This window comes from Myxine glutinosa, chromosome 4 (assembly GCF_964187855.1).
Source record: "Myxine glutinosa chromosome 4, kmMyxGlut1.1, whole genome shotgun sequence".
Classification (NCBI taxonomy): Eukaryota; Metazoa; Chordata; class Myxini; order Myxiniformes; family Myxinidae; genus Myxine; species Myxine glutinosa.
The window spans coordinates 32,397,201-32,420,062 of record NC_136264.1 but is presented as its reverse complement, the minus strand read 5'-3'; the positions used below and the strand labels follow the sequence as shown (position 1 = coordinate 32,420,062).

Here is a 22,862-nt window from a genome sequence, read left to right as displayed (position 1 = left end):
GACGGTGTTAGATAGGTGAAGAGATGTGCTCGGTTTCCACCAGATGTAGCACTTTGCATTCCGGCCAAAGAGTTCAATTTTCATCTCATCAGACCACAGAATATTTTACCTTATGCTTTGACTATTTCACGTGCCTTTTTGGAAACTCCAGGCGTGCTGTCATGTGCCTTTTTCTCAGGAATGGCTTCTGTCTGGCCACTCTCCCATAAAGCCAAGATTTCTGAAGTGCTGCAGAGACCATTGTCCTTCCGGCAGGTTCTTCCATCTCAGCGAAGAAACTCTGTAGTTCTGTCAGATTGGTCATTGGGTTCTTGGTCACCTCCCTGACCAAGGTCCTTCTTTCCCAGTTGCCAGCTCTAGGAAGAGTCTGGGTATTTCCATATTCTTCTATATTTTTTCCGTTTCCTAAAGATGGAGCTCACTGTGCTCTTGGAAACTTTCAACACTCTATATAAATCGTTTTATACCCTTCCCCAGATCTATGCCTCCTCACAATTCTATCTCGGAGTTCTACGTGCAGTTCCTTGGACTTCATGGTCGAGTTTCTGCTTTCACATGCACTGTTAACTCTGACACCTTATATAGAAAGGTTTGTTTCTTCTAAATCATGTCCAATTCATTGAATTGGTCACAGGTGGACTCCAATCAAGTTGGAGAGAAATCTCAAGGATGATCAAAGGAAATTGGATGCACCTGAGCTCAATTTGGAGTGTCATAGCAAAGGGGTTGAATACTTATTGACTCAAGACATTTCAACTTTTCCTTTTTAATTATTTTGTAAAAAAATTCAAATAAAGAAGTTCCACTTTGACATGAATCGGGTATTATGTGTATCTGCAATTGACAAAATTCTCAAGTTAATCCATTGGCGGTCACATGATGAAGACTTTCACTGTTAGCGGCTTTTGCCACGAGAGGTGTCACTTTTTTTTTTTCTTTTTCTTTTTTTGTATACTGAATCGAGGCTCGTGAAAGAGCAAACATTTATTTCACAAACAAATCAACCAGCCAAACAAAATATACAAAAAGAGGGAGCGGAAGACAAGATGGGGAGAGAAGGGGAAGCACACAACCACAACATTTGAGAGCAGGGAGAAGTGTGGGAGGGAGAGGGCTTGGGGGCAGGAGGCGTGGGAAGGGGAGGGGGGGTGGGGGGGGAAGAGGTATAAAACACAAGGGGACCGAAATTAGCGGGGGTAGAAAAGATCAAGGTTTTGGATGGGGGAGGATAAGAGATGGTGGTGAACAGCTGTTTTAAAGACCTGGAGGGTGGAGTGGGATTGAAGAGAGTGAGGGAGTTTGTTCCAGAGGCGGGAGAAAAGAGGAATGAAGGAGTGAAGGTGAGCAGAAAGTCTTGATTTTGGCAATTTAACCATAACACATGATACTTTTTCCAATACATGATATCATACTGAAATTTCATGGCCATGCCAATCTTTAAAACTACTTTTTATCTGAAATTGATGCAAACAGAAGCAGAAAAAAATGCTAAAGTGCTCTAAATCATATCATACTATCCAAATGTATGACCATGTATTCTGACCCTTCGGGGTTAGGATGTGGCTGCTTGATTGACCGAGTACTTCAACCTTCAGGCTTAGGGGCAAGTGTATGCCCATGGGACAGTCTTGTTTTACTGTGTACTTTGGCTTTTTAACGTCGAGAAGCAAATATTAATAGATGGGACAGCTAGCGTAAAGTTCCGCAAAAGGGGCACCATATGGTGAGGCAACACCTCCCTGGAAAGTAACAGGTTGACAGTTTATAGTCTGGTCAGGAATCAAATCCAGACTACACAGCTCAAAGGAGAGTGCACTAATCTCAGACCTGTCCTGCCAATCTCAACACTCTTGACAATTGGCCACAGTAATGACTGTTGGTTGTACCCAAGACTTATTTCGCAGTTTAATCATGCAGCGGTCTGTTACCTGTCAACATAGTTCACTTTGATGAAATTGAACTGCACAATCACTATAATGTGGTGAATGTTTATAAGGATGAATGAGTTTTTGTGTTTTTTCTTATCCAATTGCCCCTGCCCATTCACACAGTACCTGAACTTGTGGCGTGCCGTTTGGTGAGCCAGGTGTATCCCCTGCATGACCCTCCGGCTCTGCGCAGCCTCACACGTAAATGGCTCTGGGGAATAGCTCAAAGTCAGCCCCTGGGTGAGAAACAAAGAGTCTGAATATTTTATACTATTATAACACAATGATTAAAGCAATGTTGAACTAGAACGGGCACTCGGTAGAGCGCATACCTTCGCCGCAGCTACTGTTCTGTACTTGGTAAAAATACGATTTTGACCTTTTCGTGACCTTGACCTTGACCTTTGACCCGATTGCTCCCAAAATCTAATCACATGTGTCCCGTATAATAACCAATCATCCCACCAAATTTCATGCAATTCGGTTGAATACTTTTTGAGTTATGCGAATAACATACACACACACACACACAGACATACAAATAAATACACAGCGATCAAAACATAACCTTCCGCTTTTGCGAAGGTAACTAGAACGGGCACACTCGGTAGAGCGCATACCTTCGCCGCAGCTACTGTTCTGTACTTGGCATGGGAGTGTAGGGAACAGAACAACAAAAATACGATTTTGACCTTTTCGTGACCTTGACCTTGACCTTTGACCCGATTGCTCCCAAAATCTAATCAAATGTGTCCCGTATAATAACCAATCATCCCACCAAATTTCATGCAATTCGGTTGAATACTTTTTGAGTTATGCGAATAACATACACACACACACACAGACATACAAATAAATACACAGCGATCAAAACATAACCTTCCGCTTTTGCGAAGGTAATTACTAGTAGCAACAGTACTCTTACCAAAAACAATTACATTCCAATTGGATAAGGATAAGGTGTCACGTGACCTTTAATATTATGATATCAGAGAGTGCGCCAGCACTCTCTATGCAGGGATGATGCAGAAAAGAAAATGTCGGACCCACCTGCTATACACAAAACTAAGGTTGGAGTATCTTCTCTAAAACGTCTCTTATGCCACATATGAGAGCTTACCTGATCTGTTGAGCTGATTTTCTAGATAGGGATCACTTTTCAGTACTCCAGACCACAGCAAAAGTGAGTGCATTAATAAAACTGGGTATTTGGGTAAGTTTAAGCACCTCTTTTGAAGATCATCTAAGGGGTGCTCATCATAAAATAAAATAAAACAAGGCTTACCAAGATGGCGGCGTACCATCTTGGTCAGCTGGCTGTCGCCTTGCAGAGGTCTTAAGCCACTGCTCAACAATGTCTTGACTTGGAACAGGCCGCAGCAATTTCTGCACAATAAAGCATAAAACATTCATCGCTTAACTCTCCTCACTCATCTCATCGAATGCCTGATCTTCAAACCTACGAATCGCTGTCTACATCACTTTTGTAAGCGCTATATTTTTCAAATTAGGAGCTTGGAGAGATTTTATGCATTAATACATGACGCGATTTTTCCTGGCAGTGGGAAGAGGAAGGGGAACGGTGGATGTCAGAGGGGCGAGGGGAAGGGGTGGCGTGGCAGTCCAGAGGGAGTGAGATGGGTGGGAGGAGGGAGGAGATAGTGTGGGAGGAGGGAGGAGAAAGTGTGGGAGGAGGGAGGAGAAAGTGTGGGAGGATGGAGGAGAAAGGGTGGGAGGAGGCAGGGGAACGATGGAGGTCAGAGGAGGAGAGGGAAAGGGGTGGCATGGCAGTCCAGAGGGAGTGAGAGGGGTGGGAGGAGGGAGGCGAAAGTGTGGGAGGAGGGAGGGGTAAGGGTGGGAGGAGGGAGGTGAAAGGGTGGGAGGAGGGAGGTGAAAGGGTGGGAGGAGGGAGGTGAAAGGGTGGGAGGAGGGAGGTCAGAGGAGGGGAGGGAAAGGGGTGGCGTGGCAGTCCAGAGGGAGTGAGAGGGGTGGGAGGAGGGAGTGAGAGGGGTGGGAGGAGGGAGGGGAAAGTGTGGGAGGAGGGAGGAGAAAGTGTGGGAGGAGGGAGGAGAAAGTGTGGGAGGAGGGAGGGGTAATGGTGGGAGGAGGGAGGAGAAAGGGTGGGAGGAGGGAGGGGTAAGGGTGGGAGGAGGGAGGAGAACGGTGGAGGTCAGAGGAGGAGAGGGGAAGGGGTGGCATGGCAATCCAGAGGGAGTGAGATGGGTGGGAGGAGGGAGGAGAAAGTGTGGGAGGAGGGAAGCGTTAAGGTGGAGGTGGGAGGGGAACGATGGATGTCAGAGGAGGAGAGGGGAAGGGGTGGCATGGCAATCCAGAGGGAGTGAGATGGGTGGGAGGAGGGAGGAGAAAGTGTGGGAGGAGGGGGGAGAAAGTGTGGGAGGAGGGAGGGGTAATGGTGGGAGGAGGGAGGAGAAAGGGTGGGAGGAGGGAGGGGAACAATGGAGGTCAGAGGAGGAGAGGGAAAGGGGTGGCGTGGCAATCCAGAGGGAGTGAGATGGGTGTGAGTAAGGGTGGGAGGAGGAAGGGGTAAGGGTGGGAGGGGTAAGGGTGGGAGGAAGGAGGGGTAAGGGTGGGAGGAGGGAGGGGTAAGGGTGGGAGGAGGGAGGGGTACGGGTGGGAGGAGGGAGGGGTAAGGGTGGGAGGAGGGAGGGGAAAGGGTGGGAGGAGGGAGGGGAAAGGGTGGGAAGAGGGAGGGGAAGAAGTGGGAGAAGGAACCCAGTGTTGCCTGGCAATGCCAGGTACTTTTGCTTGTTTAGAATATTTTTTTAATACTTAAAATTTAAGTACGTATTATTTGACCTTCATTCCCAAGCAGATTTGTTTTAATTCCTTGTTAAATGCATGTAGAGAGAACACCAATGATCATAGATCAATCCTCAGATCCCTATAAATGAACCATTTCACCACCAGATGACATATGTGGCTACTTTGGAATGAAGATTGCCATGTATTTTGCTTGGATGTCATATTTCAAGTCCTCCCTCATCTATCCGGCATGCTTTGGATTGCTGCTGTGGCTGTGTGTCGACTCGGACCAGGTAAGATGGGGCCTCTGGTCGAACATTCCTCGACCCATCGAAGCACTGCATCAAAAGAGCACAGAACAACATGCACCGTCTGTCCTCTCATCCCCAAACTTATAGCATTTCATCTATCTATAATTCCATTAATCTCTGTGTGTATGTGTGTATGTGTGTATGTGTGTATGTGTGTATGTGTGTATGTGTGTATGTTTGTCTGTGACCGCTGTTTCTCGACAACCACGGGTCCGATATACTTTAAACTTGCCAGGTATATTGCTGGGGACCCGAGGATGTGCCTTTTCAAGGTTTCATATTAATCGGACAAGTACTTACCGAGCTATGGCGATTTAGCCGTTCGCCGTTCGCTTTGGCGTTGCGAATGGACCAAACCATTTCATGTAAATAGAGGGGGGGGTTCTGTGGTCGTTGCGAATGGACCAAACCATTTGATGTAAATAGAGGGGGGGATTGTCACCGTACTCGCAAGCCGTTCGCCGTTCGCTTTGGCGTTGCGAATGGACCAAACCATTTCATGTAAATAGAGGGGGGGGGATATAATTTTAGATATATATATAGTACGGGCATATATATAGTACGGGCATGCCCTAGTCTATCTATAATTCCACTAATCTCTGTGTGTGTGTTTGTATGTTTGTATGCGACCGCTGTTTCTCGACAACTACCGGTCCGATATACTTGAAACTTGCCAGGTATATTGCTGGGGACCCGAGGATGTGCCTTTTCAAGGTTTGAAATTAATCGGACAAGTAGTTACCGAGCTATGGCGATTTAGCCGTTCGCCGTTCGCTTTGGCGTTGCGAATGGACCAAACCATTTCATGTAAATAGAGGGGGGGGGTTCTGTGGTCGTTGCGAATGGACCAAACCATTTCATGTAAATAGAGGGGGGGATTGTCACCGTACTCGCAAGCCGTTCGCCGTTCGCTTTGGCGTTGCGAATGGACCAAACCATTTCATGGACCAAACCATTTCATGTAAATAGAGGGGGGGGGGGATTGTCACCGTACTCGCACCCACGTACCCACGTACCCACGTACGGGCATTGCACCCACGTACGGGCATGCCCTAGTCTATCTATAATTACAGTAATCTCTGTGTGTATGTATGTATGTATGTATGTATGTATGTATGTATGTCTGTGACCGCTGTTTCTCGACAACCACGGGTCCGATATACTTTAAACTTGCCAGGTATATTGCTGGGGACCCGAGGATGTGCCTTTTCAAGGTTTCATATTAATCGGACAAGTAGTTAGCGAGCTATGTCCAAAAAACGATTCAACCAATCAGAGAGCAGCGAGCTATCACGTGTGCCGAACGTGGCGAACAGACTCTGCCTCGGACGGCACATTTGAGAGCGTATTCATTTATTTCACGTTGGCAAACTATGTTGCCGCTATGTTGGCGTTAAACAATGTTTTAAAACTAATTAAAACTAATTTGCGATTCTTTCGCTTTCCTGCGCGTTTGTGCATGCTATGCCGATTTCTTTACCAAACTCCGCAAGCCGTTCGCTTTGGACCAAACCATTTCATGTAAATAGAGGGGGGGGGGGGATTGTCACCGTACTCGCAAGCCGTTCGCTTTGGACCAAACCATTTCATGTAAATAGAGGGGGGGGATATAATTTTAGATATATATATAGTACGGGCATGCCCTAGTCTATCTATAATTCCAGTAATCTCTGTGTGTGTGTGTGTATGTGTGTATGTCTGTGTGTTTGTCTGTGACCGCTGTTTCTCGACAACCACGGGTCCGATATACTTGAAACTTGCCAGGTATATTGCTGGGGACCTGAGGATGTGCCTTTTCAAGGTTTCATATTAATCGGACAAGTAGTTACCGAGCTATGGCGATTTCTTTACCAAACTCCGCAAGCCGTTCGCTTTGGACCAAACCATTTCATGTAAATAGAGGGGGGGGATTGTCACCGTACTCGCAAGCCGTTCGCTTTGGACCAAACCATTTCATGTAAATAGAGGGGTGGGATTGTCACCGTACTCGCAAGCCGTTCGCTTTGGACCAAACCATTTCATGTAAATAGAGGGGGGGGATTGTCACCGTACTCGCAAGCCGTTCGCTTTGGACCAAACCATTTCATGTAAATAGAGGGGGGGGGGATATAATTTTAGATATATATATAGTACGGGCATGCCCTAGTCTATCTATAATTCCAGTAATCTCTGTGTGTCTGTGTGTCTGTGACCGCTGTTTCTCGACAACCACGGGTCCGATCTAATTGAAACTTGCCAGATATATTGCTGGGGACCTGAGGATGTGCCTTTTCAAGGTTTCATATTAATCGGAGAAGTAGTTACCGAGCTATGTCCAAAAAACGATTCAACCAATCAGAGAGCAGCGAGCTATCACGTGTGCCGAACGTGGCGAACAGACTCTGCCTCGGACGGCACATTTGAGAGCGTATTCATTTATTTCACGTTGGCAAACTATGTTGGCGTTAAACTATGTTTTAAAACTAATTAAAACTAATTTGCGATTCATCGTAACTGCGATATGCGACCTTCCGGACAGTCAAATGAGGACGTCACTTCCGGACTTACGGATAGTCATAGTGACGACGTACTGATGCTGAACGTGGCGAGCAGACGCTGCCTCGGACGGCACATTTGAGAGCGTATTCATTTATTTGACGTTGCAATCTGTGTTGATTGTTGTAAGGTACGATCGATTGTAGTACACGTTTATAATAACTCTGCCGATACAGGCCCGATTAACTGCAGCGCCATCCGAGCTGCGGCTTTTTTTTTTGGCAAGGAACGGGCACCCACGTACGGGCACGTCCTAGTCTATCTATAATTCCAGTAATCTCTGTGTGTGTGTCTGTGTGTTTGTTTGTCTGTGACCGCTGTTTCTCGACAACCACGGGTCCGATATACTTGAAACTTGCCAGGTATATTGCTGGGGACCTGAGGATGTGCCTTTTCAAGGTTTCATATTAATCGGAGAAGTAGTTACCGAGCTATGGCGATTTATTTACCAACCGTTCGCTTTGGCTTTGCGAATGGACCAAACCATTTCATGTAAATAGAGGGGGGGGGGGGTTCTACCGTACTCGCAAGCCGTTCGCTTTGGCTTTGCGAATGGACCAAACCATTTCATGTAAATAGAGGGGGGGTTCTACCGTACTCGCAAGCCGTTCGCTTTGGCTTTGCGAATGGACCAAACCATTTCATGTAAATAGAGGGGGGGGTTCTGTGGTCGTTACTGCCACGTGGTTTCAAAGTTTTTTTTTGTTGTTGTTGTTTGCACGCATGTTTTTTTGCACCCACGTACGGGTACGCCCTAGTAATAATAATATGAGATTCCCTTGCAAGTAAATTCAACTCAGGAGGGAGGCCATTAGGCCCTTAAGCCTGCACAATATTGCCAACCTATGATTGATCGAGCTCTGTCCTGTGTAAATGCTGAGCACCAAGCAATGAAGCAGCACGTGCTGTAAGGTTCTGATGTAGAATAGATCACGAGGCGATGTCAAAGAGAATCATTTATTGCAGCACCCGGAATCATGTTGATGTACAACGACCCCGTACACACACCGCCTCCCCCTACCCGGAACTCCACCTTCATATTCGAAAACGCAAGCAAGCACTTCCGGTTCCACACAACTAATGTAATACCATTACAATCCCATTTTAAAAAAGTATTCGGTATGACTTGGCCCCCCACGCCCCACTCCTCCACCCCATCCTCCCCTTCCTACCTATGACCTTTTCTATCCTTGCGAGTACTGTGCTTCTCTTCCTTGCCGGAATATATTGTCTTCTTGAGGTTCTTCTTCTTCCACTGGCTCCACCGCCGCCTATCTGTGACCTCAGCTGAAAAGTTTGATCCCCCGTCTGTATGTTTCCCCACGCTGTTTTCATACAGCACCTTCCCCCACGCTGTTTTTAAGTATATAATTAAATTGGAATAAAAGAATGAATTCAAAGGCCAGGAAAAAAAAAATTCCGGAAGTTCAGTGCCTTTGATGCAGACTTATACACCACCTTATATAACATGTCCGAATACTGCAAAACTGTTACTCCTCTGCAAATCATGGTGCTAAAGTGTAGAGAAAACACACTTACCTTTCTTTCTCTTCTCTAGTCTGGGTTCAATTCCTGACCTGACTATAAACTGTCCGATTGGTGCTTCACAAATACCTAAAATGGATTTCTGTAACACACACTCCATTTTGGGAGGGGCTGAGTATATAGGCCAAGAGTAATAGATTTAACCCTGAAAAAATTGGTAACAAGCTGAAACTTTCAGGAAAGATGCATAAAAGTATGATAACTAACATATCAAAAGTCCCCGAAAATCCTCCTTGTGCTAAAGTGGGAATTCAAGATGGCGTCCAAGATGGCCGCCATTCTCTATTTTCTACATATCTTTGCATTCTGACATGACAGAGGCGCAAATAAAGTATCCAAACATAGGTTTTCAAGCACAAGCAATCCAATAAAATAATGCATTACACGTTTATTACAAAACACATCATGTTTTCAAGACTAAGCACATTAAAAATCATTTTCATTATTGTCGATATCTTTTCCAATATGACTTTTCCAATCCTGCTGAATCACCTTTGGTGTCATCCTTACTTAGACGAGCCAGGACATTGGTTGTGTAGCATTTTCACTGTTCAACGTCATCTGGGCCACGCTTTTTCTGGAGGGTTGGAAACGCCATGGAGCAGAGATGTCCTACCGCTGGGGAACGCTGGATGCCCCGCCAGATGAGTTGAAAGATCCAAGACCACAGTTCAAGGTCACTACTCTGAACCTTAGAGCACCTCTAAATATGCACCAGGTCTTATACGTACACCCATCTGTTTGCCTTCCTCATATATATATATAGTGATCATTACCTCCGCCAACAAAGATGGATGGAGGTTATGTTTTCACCCCTGTCTGTCTGACCGTTTATGAACAAAATATCTCAAAAAGTTGTGGACGGATTTGGACGAAATTTAGCAGAGATGTAGCGTACGTGACAAGGACGAAATGATTAGATTTTGGTGAAGATCCGGATTCGGCTACGAGATTTTTAAAAAGTGATTCTTCACCATTGGGAGATAGCGTCATAAACGATACATAGCAGGATATCTCAAAAAGTTGTGGACGGATTTGCACGAAACTTGGTGGACAGGTTGGGTGTCAGACAAGGACAATTCGATTCGATTCTGGTGAAGATCTGAATATGGATTCGGATATGAGAATTATTTGATTTTTTAAGTGATTCTTCACTATTGGGAGATAGGGGCAAAAACGATACATAGCGGGATATCTCAAAAAGTTGTAAACGGATTCGGACGAAACTTGTTGGACAGGTTGTGTGTGTGACAAGTAAGAATTGATTCAATTTTGGTGAAGTTTCGGATCCAACTAGTAGTATTAAGTGATTCTTCACCATTGAGTGATATGGCCAACCAGGCGGAGGTATGCTCTCTACTGAGTGCCGTTCTAGTTGTAGCATTCATTTTCAGAAAACCTGTCACGAAGAATCTTTAAACAATTTAGATAAAGAAGCAATAACCAGCGTTTGTCACCTGCAGGGTAAGAAGCGCATGAGCCCAGTTACAGGACGTGTGGAAATCTATTACCCACCGTGGCGACGCCGTCTCCTCCGCTACCTGGTGAGCTTGCCAGCCTGTGTGCTGGCAACGCTCACTTCTCTACTTGCCATGTTTGCCTGCTTCCAGTTGCAGGTCAGGCCATTTCATTTAGATGACTCCAACACAAAATTTCCCTTGCCACAAATACTTAGTAATGAAGCTTCTCTATTCTGCCTCAGCCAGTGCATTGTTATTCGTTGTAAAATAGAGTTGGTTGTTCAAAGGCCCTTCTAGGATCCAAACTGTTTCTCCAGGTCATAAGACATATGGGGTGTGTTCGTTTATAATTTGAGATTGCCATGTTTTTTGGCCCCTCGCTACAATCGAATGTGACGTCACAAACGCCGAAGCAGATCCCTTTGTGAAAGGCCGTGTTAAGGCCAAATTTAACGTGGTGCAGCCCCAGCAAAGATGGATGATCCAAGTTTAAGAAGCATGTCTAATCACACTCATCATACTACAAATAATTCAGCTGATGTGTTTGCTTGAATTGTATGCACTCCTAAACCGCTATATGGGATGAGTTGAAATTTAGTGCTTGTACTTGAGGTGTGTCTGCAAAGGTTTTAGGTGTTTAAAAAGATCGTGGTCACGGTGGTTCGGGAGAAGACGCCAATTCTCTAAGTAAATGTGTATTGTGTAGCACCACCCAGGTGGTGGTTGTTGTTGTTGCATCAATATGCAGCCTGTGGCTGCTGTTTGCATAATTTCTGGAAGCGCAGCTGTGCCGTTGATGCAATGCCACTGTTACCAGTAAGCTGGTACTCATTCTGCCAACCTCGAAAGGATGACATGTTGAGTCAACCCACGTGGTGTTAATTACCCTCGCCAGAGGAGAGGGCATTGCATTTGAGTCCGTTTGTCTGACTGTTTGTTACTTGCCGGAAAAGATTCCGACAAGTATGTTGATCGGTTGGTTTGACTGTGTGTCTGTCTGTCTGTGCGAAGCACTACGTCTACACCGTTGCACGTAGAATCGCCAAACTTAACACACATATTTGTCTTGCCCTGGAATAGACTGTGCCCAATTTATGACGTCATCGGTCACGTGGTTCGGCCGCCATCTTTGAAAAACCGAAAAATTTTGCACCTCTTTCTCTCCGAAAGTACTGAATAGAAAAAAATGAGACATGGCTCATTGTAAAGAACTCTCCATGGGGAATAAAATATGTTAATGATGATGTCGTAGGTGCCTCCATTATGATGTCATAATTCGACAAATACAAAACTTCATCCAATCAAGATGCAATTTTTTGAACGCCATGTCGGCATAAACTGGTGGAGAAAAAAAATAATTATGACGTCATCGGTCACGTGGTTCGGCCGCCATCTTGGAAAAACAGAAAAACTTTGAACCTCTATATCTCCGAAAGTGCTGAAAAGAAAAAATTGAGACATGGCTCATTGTAAAGAACTCTCCATGGGGAATAAAATATGTTAATGATGATGTCATAGGTGCCTCCATTATGACGTCATCATTCAACATGTACAAAACTTCATCGATCAAGATGAAATTTGTTGAGCATAATCTAGGAATAAATTAGTTTAGAAAACAAATAATGATGACGTCATCGGTCACGTGGTTCGGCCGCCATATTTGTCCAACATGGCCGATAAAAAAAGAACATTCCGGCAAGTTCTCTGTTTCTCACCGATTTTTAATCTGTCTGTCTGTTCGTAGTACTACGTCTACACCATTGCACGTATAATCGCCAAACATTACACACATATTTGTCTTGCCCTGGAATAGACTGTACCCAATTTTTTTAACTCTCTCGGCCCAAGGCCTCCATTATGACGTCATAATTCGATAATTTGACAAGTACAAAACTTCATCCAATGAAGATGCAATTTTTTGAGTGCGATGTCGGCATAAACTGGTGGAGGAAAAATATAATGATGATGTCATCGGTCACGTGGTACGGCCGCCATCTTGGAAAAACCGAAAAACTTTGCACCTCTATATCTCCGAAAGTGTTGAATAGAAAAAATTGATACATGGCTCATTGTAAAGAACTCTCCATGGGGAATAAAATATGTTAATGATGATGTCATAGGTGCCTCCATTATGACGTCATAATTCGACAAGTACAAAACTTCACCCGATCAAGATGAAATTTATTGAGCATAACCTAGGAATAAATTAGTTTAGAAAACAAATAATGATGACGTCATTGGTCACGTGGTTTGGCCGCCATCTTGGAAAAACCGAAAAACTTTGCACCTCTATATCTCTGAAAGTGCTGAATAGAAAAAATTGAGACATGGCTCATTGTAAAGAACTCTCCATGGGGAATAAAATATCTTAATGATGATGTCGTAGGTGCCTCCATTATGACGTCATAATTCGACAAGTACAAAACTTCATCCGATCAAGATTAAATTTCTTGAGCATAATCTTGGAATAAATTAGTTTAGAAAGCAAATAATGATGATGCCATCGGTCATGTGGTTCGGCCGCCATATTTGTCCAACATGGCCGATAAAAAAAAAGAACATTCCGGCAAGTCCTCGGTCTCTGACCGATTTTTCATTTGTTTGTTTGTCTGTTTGTCCGCACAGAATAAATATAATTTTCTCTGCAACCGTTGGTCCGATTGACAGGAAATTTTCACCATCGGTGCAACTCCACCTGTAGAATTTTTAAATGATAATTATGACGTCATAGGTAACGTGGTTTGGCCGCCATCTTGAAAAATCGAAAAACTTTGCACCTCTGTATCTCCGAAAGTGCTGAATAGAAAAAAATGAGACATGGCTCATTGTAAAGAACTCTCCATGGGGAATAAAATATGTTAATGATGATGTCATAGGTGCCTCCATTATGATGTCATAATTCGACAAGTACAAAACTTCATCCAATCAAGATGAAATTTCTTGAACGCCATGTCGGCATAAACTGGTGGAGAAAAAAAATAATTATGACGTCATCGGTCACGTTGTTAGGCCGCCATACTTGTTTTAACACAAAAGCCTTAAAAACCACTGAAAATACATCCTGGTGAGGGTTTGCAATCTCTGATTGCTCTTTTTCTTGTTCAATAGTGTGATGTGTGAAGTTTTAATATTATGCAGAGATGTCTACATTGGAATCTTGCCAATTCCACATTTGGTTATTTTGTGTGTCATTTTGATTTTGTTCGGAAACATTTTAGGGGTATCAAGTGGTTTGCAGGTTGTTTCTCATTATCCATATGTGATCCCTAGGAATACGTACATACATTCGGAGGTCCTGGTCCTCTTTGTTTTATGCCCAAAGTACTTCTTGCTCTGGTGGTAGGCCTCCTGGGAGAGGCCTACAGGAAGGTTGCCTACTGGCTCAACGACCTTGGTACTGTGCACTACAGCATCCCTTTTGCAAACAGTAACATTCACATCGTTGTCATGAATATCATGCATTCTGTTTCATTCAAAAGCAATAATTTTAATATTGTGTTAACTTCTAATTTCAAAGGCAGTTAAAGTAGAGAGACGTTGTCGCTGGCGTAAATCATAGCAATAGTTCCAGATCCCTAATATCCCATAAAAGTCCTTAGTTTTCTAGCGGGACCTATGATGCTAAATATTATTTATTTATTTATAGAAACTGTTGCATTCGAATGTTTTTGGATAACAATAGAAATTCCTCCCAATGTCAGGCACTGAGAAGGGGAATGAAGAACTAATCTTGCGAGTGAAGACGAGTGCCAATCTGCATTAGTGGACAGGTAGACCAATGGATGAAATCAACAAGACATTGATTGAGGTATGCTGACAGCCACGGGGAGCAAGGAAAACCAAAAGCTGACATTTTGGGAGTAAACCCTCCAGCCCAGGCTGAACAGTTTATGTTTTGTATCCCACTGATAGGCCAGATCTGAATCCAGGCCTGAACCAAAATCTAATCGGCTTGTTCTTGTCACCGACCCAACTCATCCACCAAGTTTTGTCGTAACTCGTCCATAACTCTGAAATACCATGCTATATATCGTTTTTGGGGCTATCTCTCAATGTTGAAGAATCACTGCGAGAAAAAAACAAAAAACTCTCATATCTGGATCCGGATCTTCAAAATCGAATCAATTCATCCTTTTGCACACCCAACCTGTCCACCAAGTTTCACCTGAATCCTTCCATAACTTTTTGAGATACTGTGCTATTTATAGTTTTTGGTCTGATCTCTCAATAGTGAAGAATGTCTTTAAATTTTTTTGGATCCACATCCAGATATTAACCAAAATCCATTCAATTTGTTTTGTCACACACACAACCTGTCCACCAAGTTTCATCTGAATCCGTCCTTAACTTTCTGAGATATCCTGCTCACAAACAGACAGACAGACAGACAGACAGATAGGGGTGACAGCATCACCTTCTGTGGTGGATGTCAAAAAAAAAAGATTTACGCCCAAAATATCAACTTCTCCTTGCTTCCCACAGCAGTTGGCATTTCTCGATCAATGTCCTGTTCATTTCATCCACCGTGGAGGACAAATGAGGGACATATTTGATAAGGTTGTTGAAAAGTTCACAATAATGGCTCATTTTCTAATATATCTAGTTGTTACCTCCATCGCCGAAAGTGGATGGAGGTTATGTTTTCACTACTTTCTGTGTGTCTGTTTGTCTTTGAGCAGGATATGTCAAAAAGTTGTGGACGGATTCGGACGAAATGTGGTGGACAGGTTGGGTATGCGACAAGGAGAAATTAAATAGATTTCGGTGAAGATCCGAATCTTGATTGGAATATTAGAATTTTGCAAGCGATTCCTCAACATTGAGCGATAGGGCTGAAAACAATATATAGCATGGTATCTCAAAAAGGTACGGAAGAGTTATGAAAAAACTATGTGGACGAGTTGGGTACGTGACAAGAACAAGCCGATTCGATTTAGGTTCAGGTCCGAATCCAGATCCGGCCTGTCAGTGGGATACAAAACATAAACTGTTCAGTCTGGCAGATGTAGAGTGCTGTTCTAGTTTTTTAAATGGAAAGCTTGGTTGACCCAGTCACGTGTTCATCGATGACAGGTAATGTATCTACAAACGTCTAAAAACAGATGGAATAACACTTGCTGTTGTGATTGTTGTGCCTGGAAATGTGTTCAAAGGAAGCACCATGACACAGTACAGGAGATGCGTGCAGGGATGTACTGGTTCAATAACAATCCGATTTGTCTTCCAGAGAATTACCGCCTGGAGAGTGCATATGAAAAGCATCTCATCGTGAAACTTGTGCTTGTAAGTTTTTTGGGTGATGTTTGGAGTGAACCTGAAATTATAAATAATCTCGACTTACCTGGTTGGTTGATCATGTGCTTCAGTCGTTGGGCTAAAGTACGTGTGTGCAAGTTGGGCGAGCTTTGTTCGACTATATACTTAGCCCATGGGGTCAAGGTGCATCTCTCTAATTTAGTAATAATGTTCGATTTTTTTTTTTACCTTATTTTTTTACTAAAAATCAAAAGCGCTGTTACAAGTTGATGGCTGGTGGACCCCAGTTATTGGCCATGACCATGCATTCTGACCCTTTGGGTAAGGATGCATGTGCTCGGTTGACCATGTACTTCAGCCTTCGGGCTGGAGTACTTGTGTGTGCTAGTTGGACAAGCTTTGTTGGACTGTGTACTTTTAGGCCGTGAGATGGACAACTCCTTTTTCTCTAAATTGGGTTAACTACCTCTGAGGCATTATACAAATTTTGCATCAAAAGATGTATAAATAGATTGCAATGTCAAATATTCTTGTAATTTTTGTGAAAAGTTACATTTTTTTTGGAAATCATCCTAGGCCGTGAGATGGACAACTCCTTTTTCTCTAAATTTTGTTAACTACCTCTGAGGCATTATACAAATTTTGCATCAAAAAATGTATAAATGGATTAGAATGTCAAATATTCTTGTTATTTTTGTCAAAAGTTGCATATTTTTTTGAAATCATCCTAGGCCATGAGATGGACAACTCCTTTTTCTCTAAATTTGTTAACTACTTCTGAGGCACTACAGAAATTTTGCATCAAAATATGTATAAATAGATTACAATGTCAAATATTCTTGTTATTTTTGTCAAAAGTTGCATATTTTTTTGAAATCATCCTAGGCCATGAGATGGACAACTCCTTTTTCTCTAAATTTGTTAACTACTTCTGAGGCACTACAGAAATTTTGCATCAAAAGATGTGTAAATAGATTACAATGTCAAATATTCTTGTTATTTTTGTCAAAAGTTGCATATTTTTTTGAAATCATCCTAGGCCGTGAGATGGACAACTCCTTTTTCTCTAAATTTGTTAACTACCTCTGAGGCATTATACAAATTTTGCATCAAAAGATGTGTAAGCAGATTAGAATGACAAATATTCTTATTTTTGTCAAAAGTTGCATATTGTTTTGAAACCATCCAAGGCCGTGAGATGGACAACTCCTTTTTCTCTAAATTTTGTTAACTACCTCTGAGGCATTATATAAATTTTGCATCAAAAGATGTATAAACAGATTAGAATGTCAAATATTCTTGTTATTTTTGTCAAAAGTTGCATATTTTTTTGAAATCATCGAAGGCCGTGAGATGGACAACTCCTTTTTCTCTAAATTTGGTTAACTACCTCTGAGGCATTATACAAATTTTGCATCAAAAGATGTATAAATAGATTAGAATGTCAAATATTCTTGATATTTTTGTCAAAAGTTGCATATTTTTTTGAAATCATCGAAGGCCGTGAGATGGACAACTCCTTTTTCTCTAAATTTGGTTAACTACCTCTGAGGCATTATACAAATTTTGCATCAAAAGATGTATAAATAGATTAGAATGTCAAATATTCTTGTTATTTTTGTCAAAAGTTGCATATTTTTTTGAAATCATCGAAGGCCGTGAGATGGACAACTCCTTTTTCTCTAAATTTGGTTAACTACCTCTGAGGCATTATACAAATTTTGCATCAAAAGATGTATAAATAGATTAGAATGTCAAATATTCTTGATATTTTTGTCAAAAGTTGCATATTTTTGGAAATCATCGAAAAACTGAACAACTAATAAATTATGTAAAACCTGTCGAATTTTTTTTTCACGGTATACTTGATTGGACAAAAAAAACCATGACATCATTGGAGCCTTAATTATGACATTATAATTGGACAGGGACAACGCTTAGTCTGATCAGTTTGAAATTTATTGAGCTTGATCTACACAGCAATTATATTAGAGAATATAAACTTATGATGTCATCGCTCACGTGGTCTGGCAGCCATATTGGATCAAAGAAAAAAATAACTTCAAAAACAGAAGAGTTTGCTCGCACCAATTTGACTGCGCAGGGTAAGTATTCGATGAATACCATCTAGTTTAATGAGATATCACCCACCACAAAGCCTTTAAGGCCACTCGCGGTGGTTTTTACACAAAGGAAAGTGTCGATATTAGACAGAAAGGAAGAATCTATTGACATGCCTCTTTTTTTGAGGTAGGTTGGGATAGAGGGGAAGTAGGATGCAGGTAAACTGTTCCAGAGTGATGCCGTGCGGGAAAAAAAAACCAAACAGAAAAAAAACCTCATAGTCTTACTCCTTGGGACAAATACAATGTATGGATGGAAGGAAACTGCCAAACATGTAGAGCGACTGGAAGTGTGCTCAGGTGGAACAACCTGTGAGAGACCCTCAGATCACATTCTGTGGTCATACCTATGAATTAAGTTTCCTGTATATTAAAGTTCTGTAGTACCAAACATCGGTTTAATTAAGTTACCTTTCACCAAACACAGATGTGCTTGGGCCAGGGCGGGGTTGGCGTTAGTGGGATTATACGTTCGTTATGTCATTGCCAAATGATACTGCTATTATTATTGGTGTTAATATTATTGGTATTAATTCATATATGCTTTGTCACAATGTTATCATTGTTTTGGTTATTTATTTTGTAATTAGAATTCCATGCCGTGGAAGGACCAATGAAGCTGCTCTCTACACATTAACATTGCGTGTGTTTAAAACAAAGGAATTCTTCCGGATTCCTTGTCGTTAATTATCCTAATCAACGCAGGAGATCATAACGATCATCATTTTTGTGTATTACATTCCATATCAGAAAGCTCCAGTACAACGCCACAAAAAAAACATGCCTCGCACATACGTACGTACGTACGTACACACACACACACACACACACACACACACACACACACACACACACACACACACACACACACACACACCTCGTCCATTTATAGCAGATTAGTTGTACGCAACACAATAGCAAAATAGAAATCTTGAATTATTGATCAGGGTTAATCTCGACCATTGAAGAAAATTTTGAAATTTGTTGTGCGATACACATGGGACATGAGTCACGTGACGTATCAGCATAATCTGGCCATGCAATCTTATTGGCCAATTTGGGTTGGTGAGGATGGATCTTTGGGGTCGAATACGGGAGTTCATTCAAACTGAGAGCGCAAATAAGCGGTAAAGCAAACAAATCGGAGGTAATAAAAATATTTTAATATGAGAACCACATTGTGTAATATATATATATATATATATATATATATATATATATATATATATATATATATATATATATATATATATATATATATATATATATACACACACACGACATGACCAAAAGTATGTGGACACCTGAACATCACACATCTCATTCCAAAATCATGGGCATTAATATGGAGTTGGTCCCCACCTTTACTGCTATAACAGCCTCCACTCTTCTGGGAAGATTTTCGACTAGATGTTGGAACATTGCTGTGGGGATTTTGCTTCCATTCAGCCAAAAGAGCATTGGTGAGGTCGGGCACTGATGTTGGGCGATTAGGCCTGGCTTGCAGTCGTTGTTCCAATTCATCCCAAATGTGTTCGATGGGGTTGAGGTCAGGGCTCTGTGCAGGCCAGTCAAGTTTGTCCATACCGATCTCGACAAACCATTTCTATATGGACCTCACTTTGTGCACGGGGGCATTGTCATGCTGAAACAGGAAAGGGCCTTCCCCAAACTGTTGCCAGAAAGTTGGAAGCACACAATCCTCTAAAATGTCATTGTACACTGTAGCGTTAAGATTTCCCTTCACTGGAACTAAAGGGCCAGACCATGAAAAACAGCCCCAGACCATTATAGCTCCTCCACTAGACTTTACAGTTGGCACTATGCATTCTGGCAGGTAGAGTTCTCCTGGCATCTGCCAAACCCAGATTAGTCCGTCGGACTGCCAGATGGTGAAGCGTGATTCATTACTCCAGAGAACGCGTTTCCACTGTTCCAGAGTCCAATGGCAGCGAGCTTTACATCACTCCAACTGACGCTTGGCATTGTAATATTGGGCTTGTATGTGGCTGCTCGGCCATGGAAACCCATTTCATGAAGCTCCCGACGAACAGTTGTTGTGCTGACGTTGCTTCCAAAGGCAGTTTGGAACATGGTAGTCAGTGTTGCAACCGAGGTCAGATGATTTTTACGCGCTTCAGCACTCAGCGGTCACGTTCTGTGAGCTTGTGTGGCCTACCACACTGCGGCTGAGCTGTTGTTGCTCCGAGACGTTTCCACTTCACAATAACAGCACTTAGTTGACCGGGGCAGCTCTAGCAGGGCAGAAATTTCATGAACTGACTTGTTGGAAAGGTGGGATCCTATGACGGTGACATGTTGAAAGTCACTGAGTTCTTCAATACAGCCCATTCTACTGCCAATGTTTGTCTATGGAGATTGCATGGATGTGTGCTTCATTATATGTACCTGTCAGCAATGGGTGTGGCTGAAACACCTGAATCCACTAATTAGAAGGGGTATCCGCATACTTTTGGTCATGTAGTGTATATATTTATATGTATATACAGTCACGTGAAAAAGTAAGTACTTAGTACACCCCATGTAAAGTTTTGACTTTTTCAACATATTTCAACATACAGCTATTTGATCTTCATTTCAACAATATTGATAGATAAAGGTGATATAATATAACAAATATCATGAAACATTTACATTTTGTAGACCATTGTAAAATTTAAATAAACATAACTGCAAATTTCGCATGTGGAAAAAGTAAGTACACACTTGGCTCTAATAGGTGGTATTGCCCCGTTTGGCAGAAACAACCTCAAGTAGGCGTTTCTTATAACTGTCTACCAGTCTCTGACATCGACTGGGAGAAATTTTTGCCCACTCCTCCATGCAGAATTCTTTCAGCTGTGCGATGTTTGAGGGGTTTCTTGCATGCACAGCTCGTTTCAAATCCCCCCACAACATCTCGATGGGATTCAGATCCGGGCTTTGACTTGGCCATTCCAGAACCCTCCATTTCTTTCATTTCAGCCATTCCTTGGTGGATTTACTGGTATGTTTAGGGTCATTGTCATGTCGCAAGGTCCACCTTCGGTTGAGCTTCAACTTTCCGACAGATGGCCTCACATTATCCTCAAGCACCCTCTGGTACAATGAAGAATTCATAGTGGATTATATGATAGTGAGCTGCCCAGGCCCTGATGCAGCAAAGCTGCCCCAAACCATAATATTTCCACCACCATGCTTTACAGTTGGTATCAGGTTCTTGTGGTCAAATGCTGTCTTTGGTTTTCGCCAAACATGTCTTCTGGTACTGTGGCCAAATAGCTCAACCTTTGACTCATCTGTCCAGAGCACATTGTTCCAGAAGTGCTGGTCTTTGCCGAGGTGTTCATTGGCAAACTTTAGTCTTGCCCTGATGTTCTTTCTGGACAGCAAAGGTTTCCTCCTGGCACACCTCCTATGTAGATCAAATTTGTGCAGCCTCTTTCTAATGGTAGACTCGTGCACTTTGACATCAACAGTGGCAAGCGCTACCTGCAGGTCCTGTGATGACATTCTGGGGTTCTTAGAGACTTCTTTCAGCATCTTGCGGTCTGCTCTCAGGCTGAACTTGCTGGGGCGGCCTGGCCTGAACAATTTGGCAGTTGTTTGGAATTTTCTCCACTTGTAGATGATTTTCCGGACAGTCGAATGATTGATTTCAAATTATTTGGAGATCTTTTAAAATCCCTTCCCAGACTCGTAGGTATCTATAACCTTCTTTCTGAAGGCCTCAGAAAGCTCTTTTGATTTAGGCATGGTGATGCCACACACTTCAACAACAAAGAGCAAACCAAACTAAATGTCTGAGGTTTAAATAAGACAGGTTCCTCTGAGATCCTCTCTAACGATATTCTAATAATTTTCACCTGAGCTAGTGCACCTGATTCTAATTTTAGGTATTTGAAGTAGTGATAAATGTAGGGGTGTACTTACTTTTTCCACATGCGAAATTTGCATTTATGTTTATTTAAATTATACAATGGACTACAAAATGTAAATGTTTCATGATATTTGTTATATTATATCACCTTTATCAATATTGTTGAAATGAAGATCAAATGGCTGTATGTTGAAATATGTTGAAAAAGTCAAAACTTTACATGGGGTGTACTTACTTTTTCACGTGACTGTATATATATATTTTTTATACCAAATTTCAGCTTTCTTCGACACCCAGAAGGTACCAAACATTAATATTAGTCAGTGAGTCAATGGTTAGAAAGAGCTTTATAAATTGGGAAAGAGCTTTATATATTGGATAACATTATTGGCTATGTATTGCGTAGTGCCTTTGAGGTAGTGAAAGAAACACGTAAAATAAGCTTTTGTAGAGCATTCGTCCACGGTCTATTTGGCCATAGGGACAAGGTGCACGGTTCTAGCTTTGTTACAATTTTTCTTACGAAAAGATGCTGTCTTAAGATGTCTCGCAGACCTCAAAGTTATTGTATGACCATACAATTTGGCCCTTTGGGTTTGGATGCATGTATTTGTTTGACCATGTGTTTGAGCCTTCGAGCCAAAGTAAATGACGCCACTAGTTTGACAAGCTCTGTGAGACTATGTACTTTGACCTTTGGGCTGAGGTTCATGACCTCAACTTTGTCATTTTGTACAGTACCTATTTGGTACGTGCTCCTCGCTCCTCCCCAAACCCCTGGTCACGGTGTACCTCCGAGCCCCGAGAGGAGTCACGGCAGAAAAATGTGTTATTCTGTATGTCAAAGATCAATGGTGAAGCCACACCAATTGTTACCAACAAACAAATATTGTATTAAGATCACACAAGAATAACAGTACAACAACAATAGTAATCAATTGTACAACCAATATATGTTTCCTATGATGGTACCATCAAGTTCGTACAATATAACTCACTGTGCTCCAAGTGAGCGAAAAGAAGAACATTCCCCAATGTCTCTATTCCGGCATCAAGCCCAA

General features: G+C 42.3%; 1 protein-coding gene across 1 annotated transcript in view; it reads left to right on the top strand.

Annotated features, from left to right (window-relative positions):
- ANO8 (anoctamin 8) overlaps positions 1–22,862 on the top strand; it is a 90,870-nt gene that overhangs the window by 21,248 nt on the left and 46,760 nt on the right. Inside the window, exons 6-11 of the mRNA XM_078775623.1 lie at positions 2,052–2,168; positions 4,857–4,984; positions 9,597–9,758; positions 10,546–10,698; positions 13,813–13,936; positions 15,770–15,825. Coding sequence (XP_078631749.1) covers positions 2,052–2,168; positions 4,857–4,984; positions 9,597–9,758; positions 10,546–10,698; positions 13,813–13,936; positions 15,770–15,825 — 740 coding nt within the window. The remainder of the gene's footprint in view (positions 1–2,051; positions 2,169–4,856; positions 4,985–9,596; positions 9,759–10,545; positions 10,699–13,812; positions 13,937–15,769; positions 15,826–22,862) is intronic.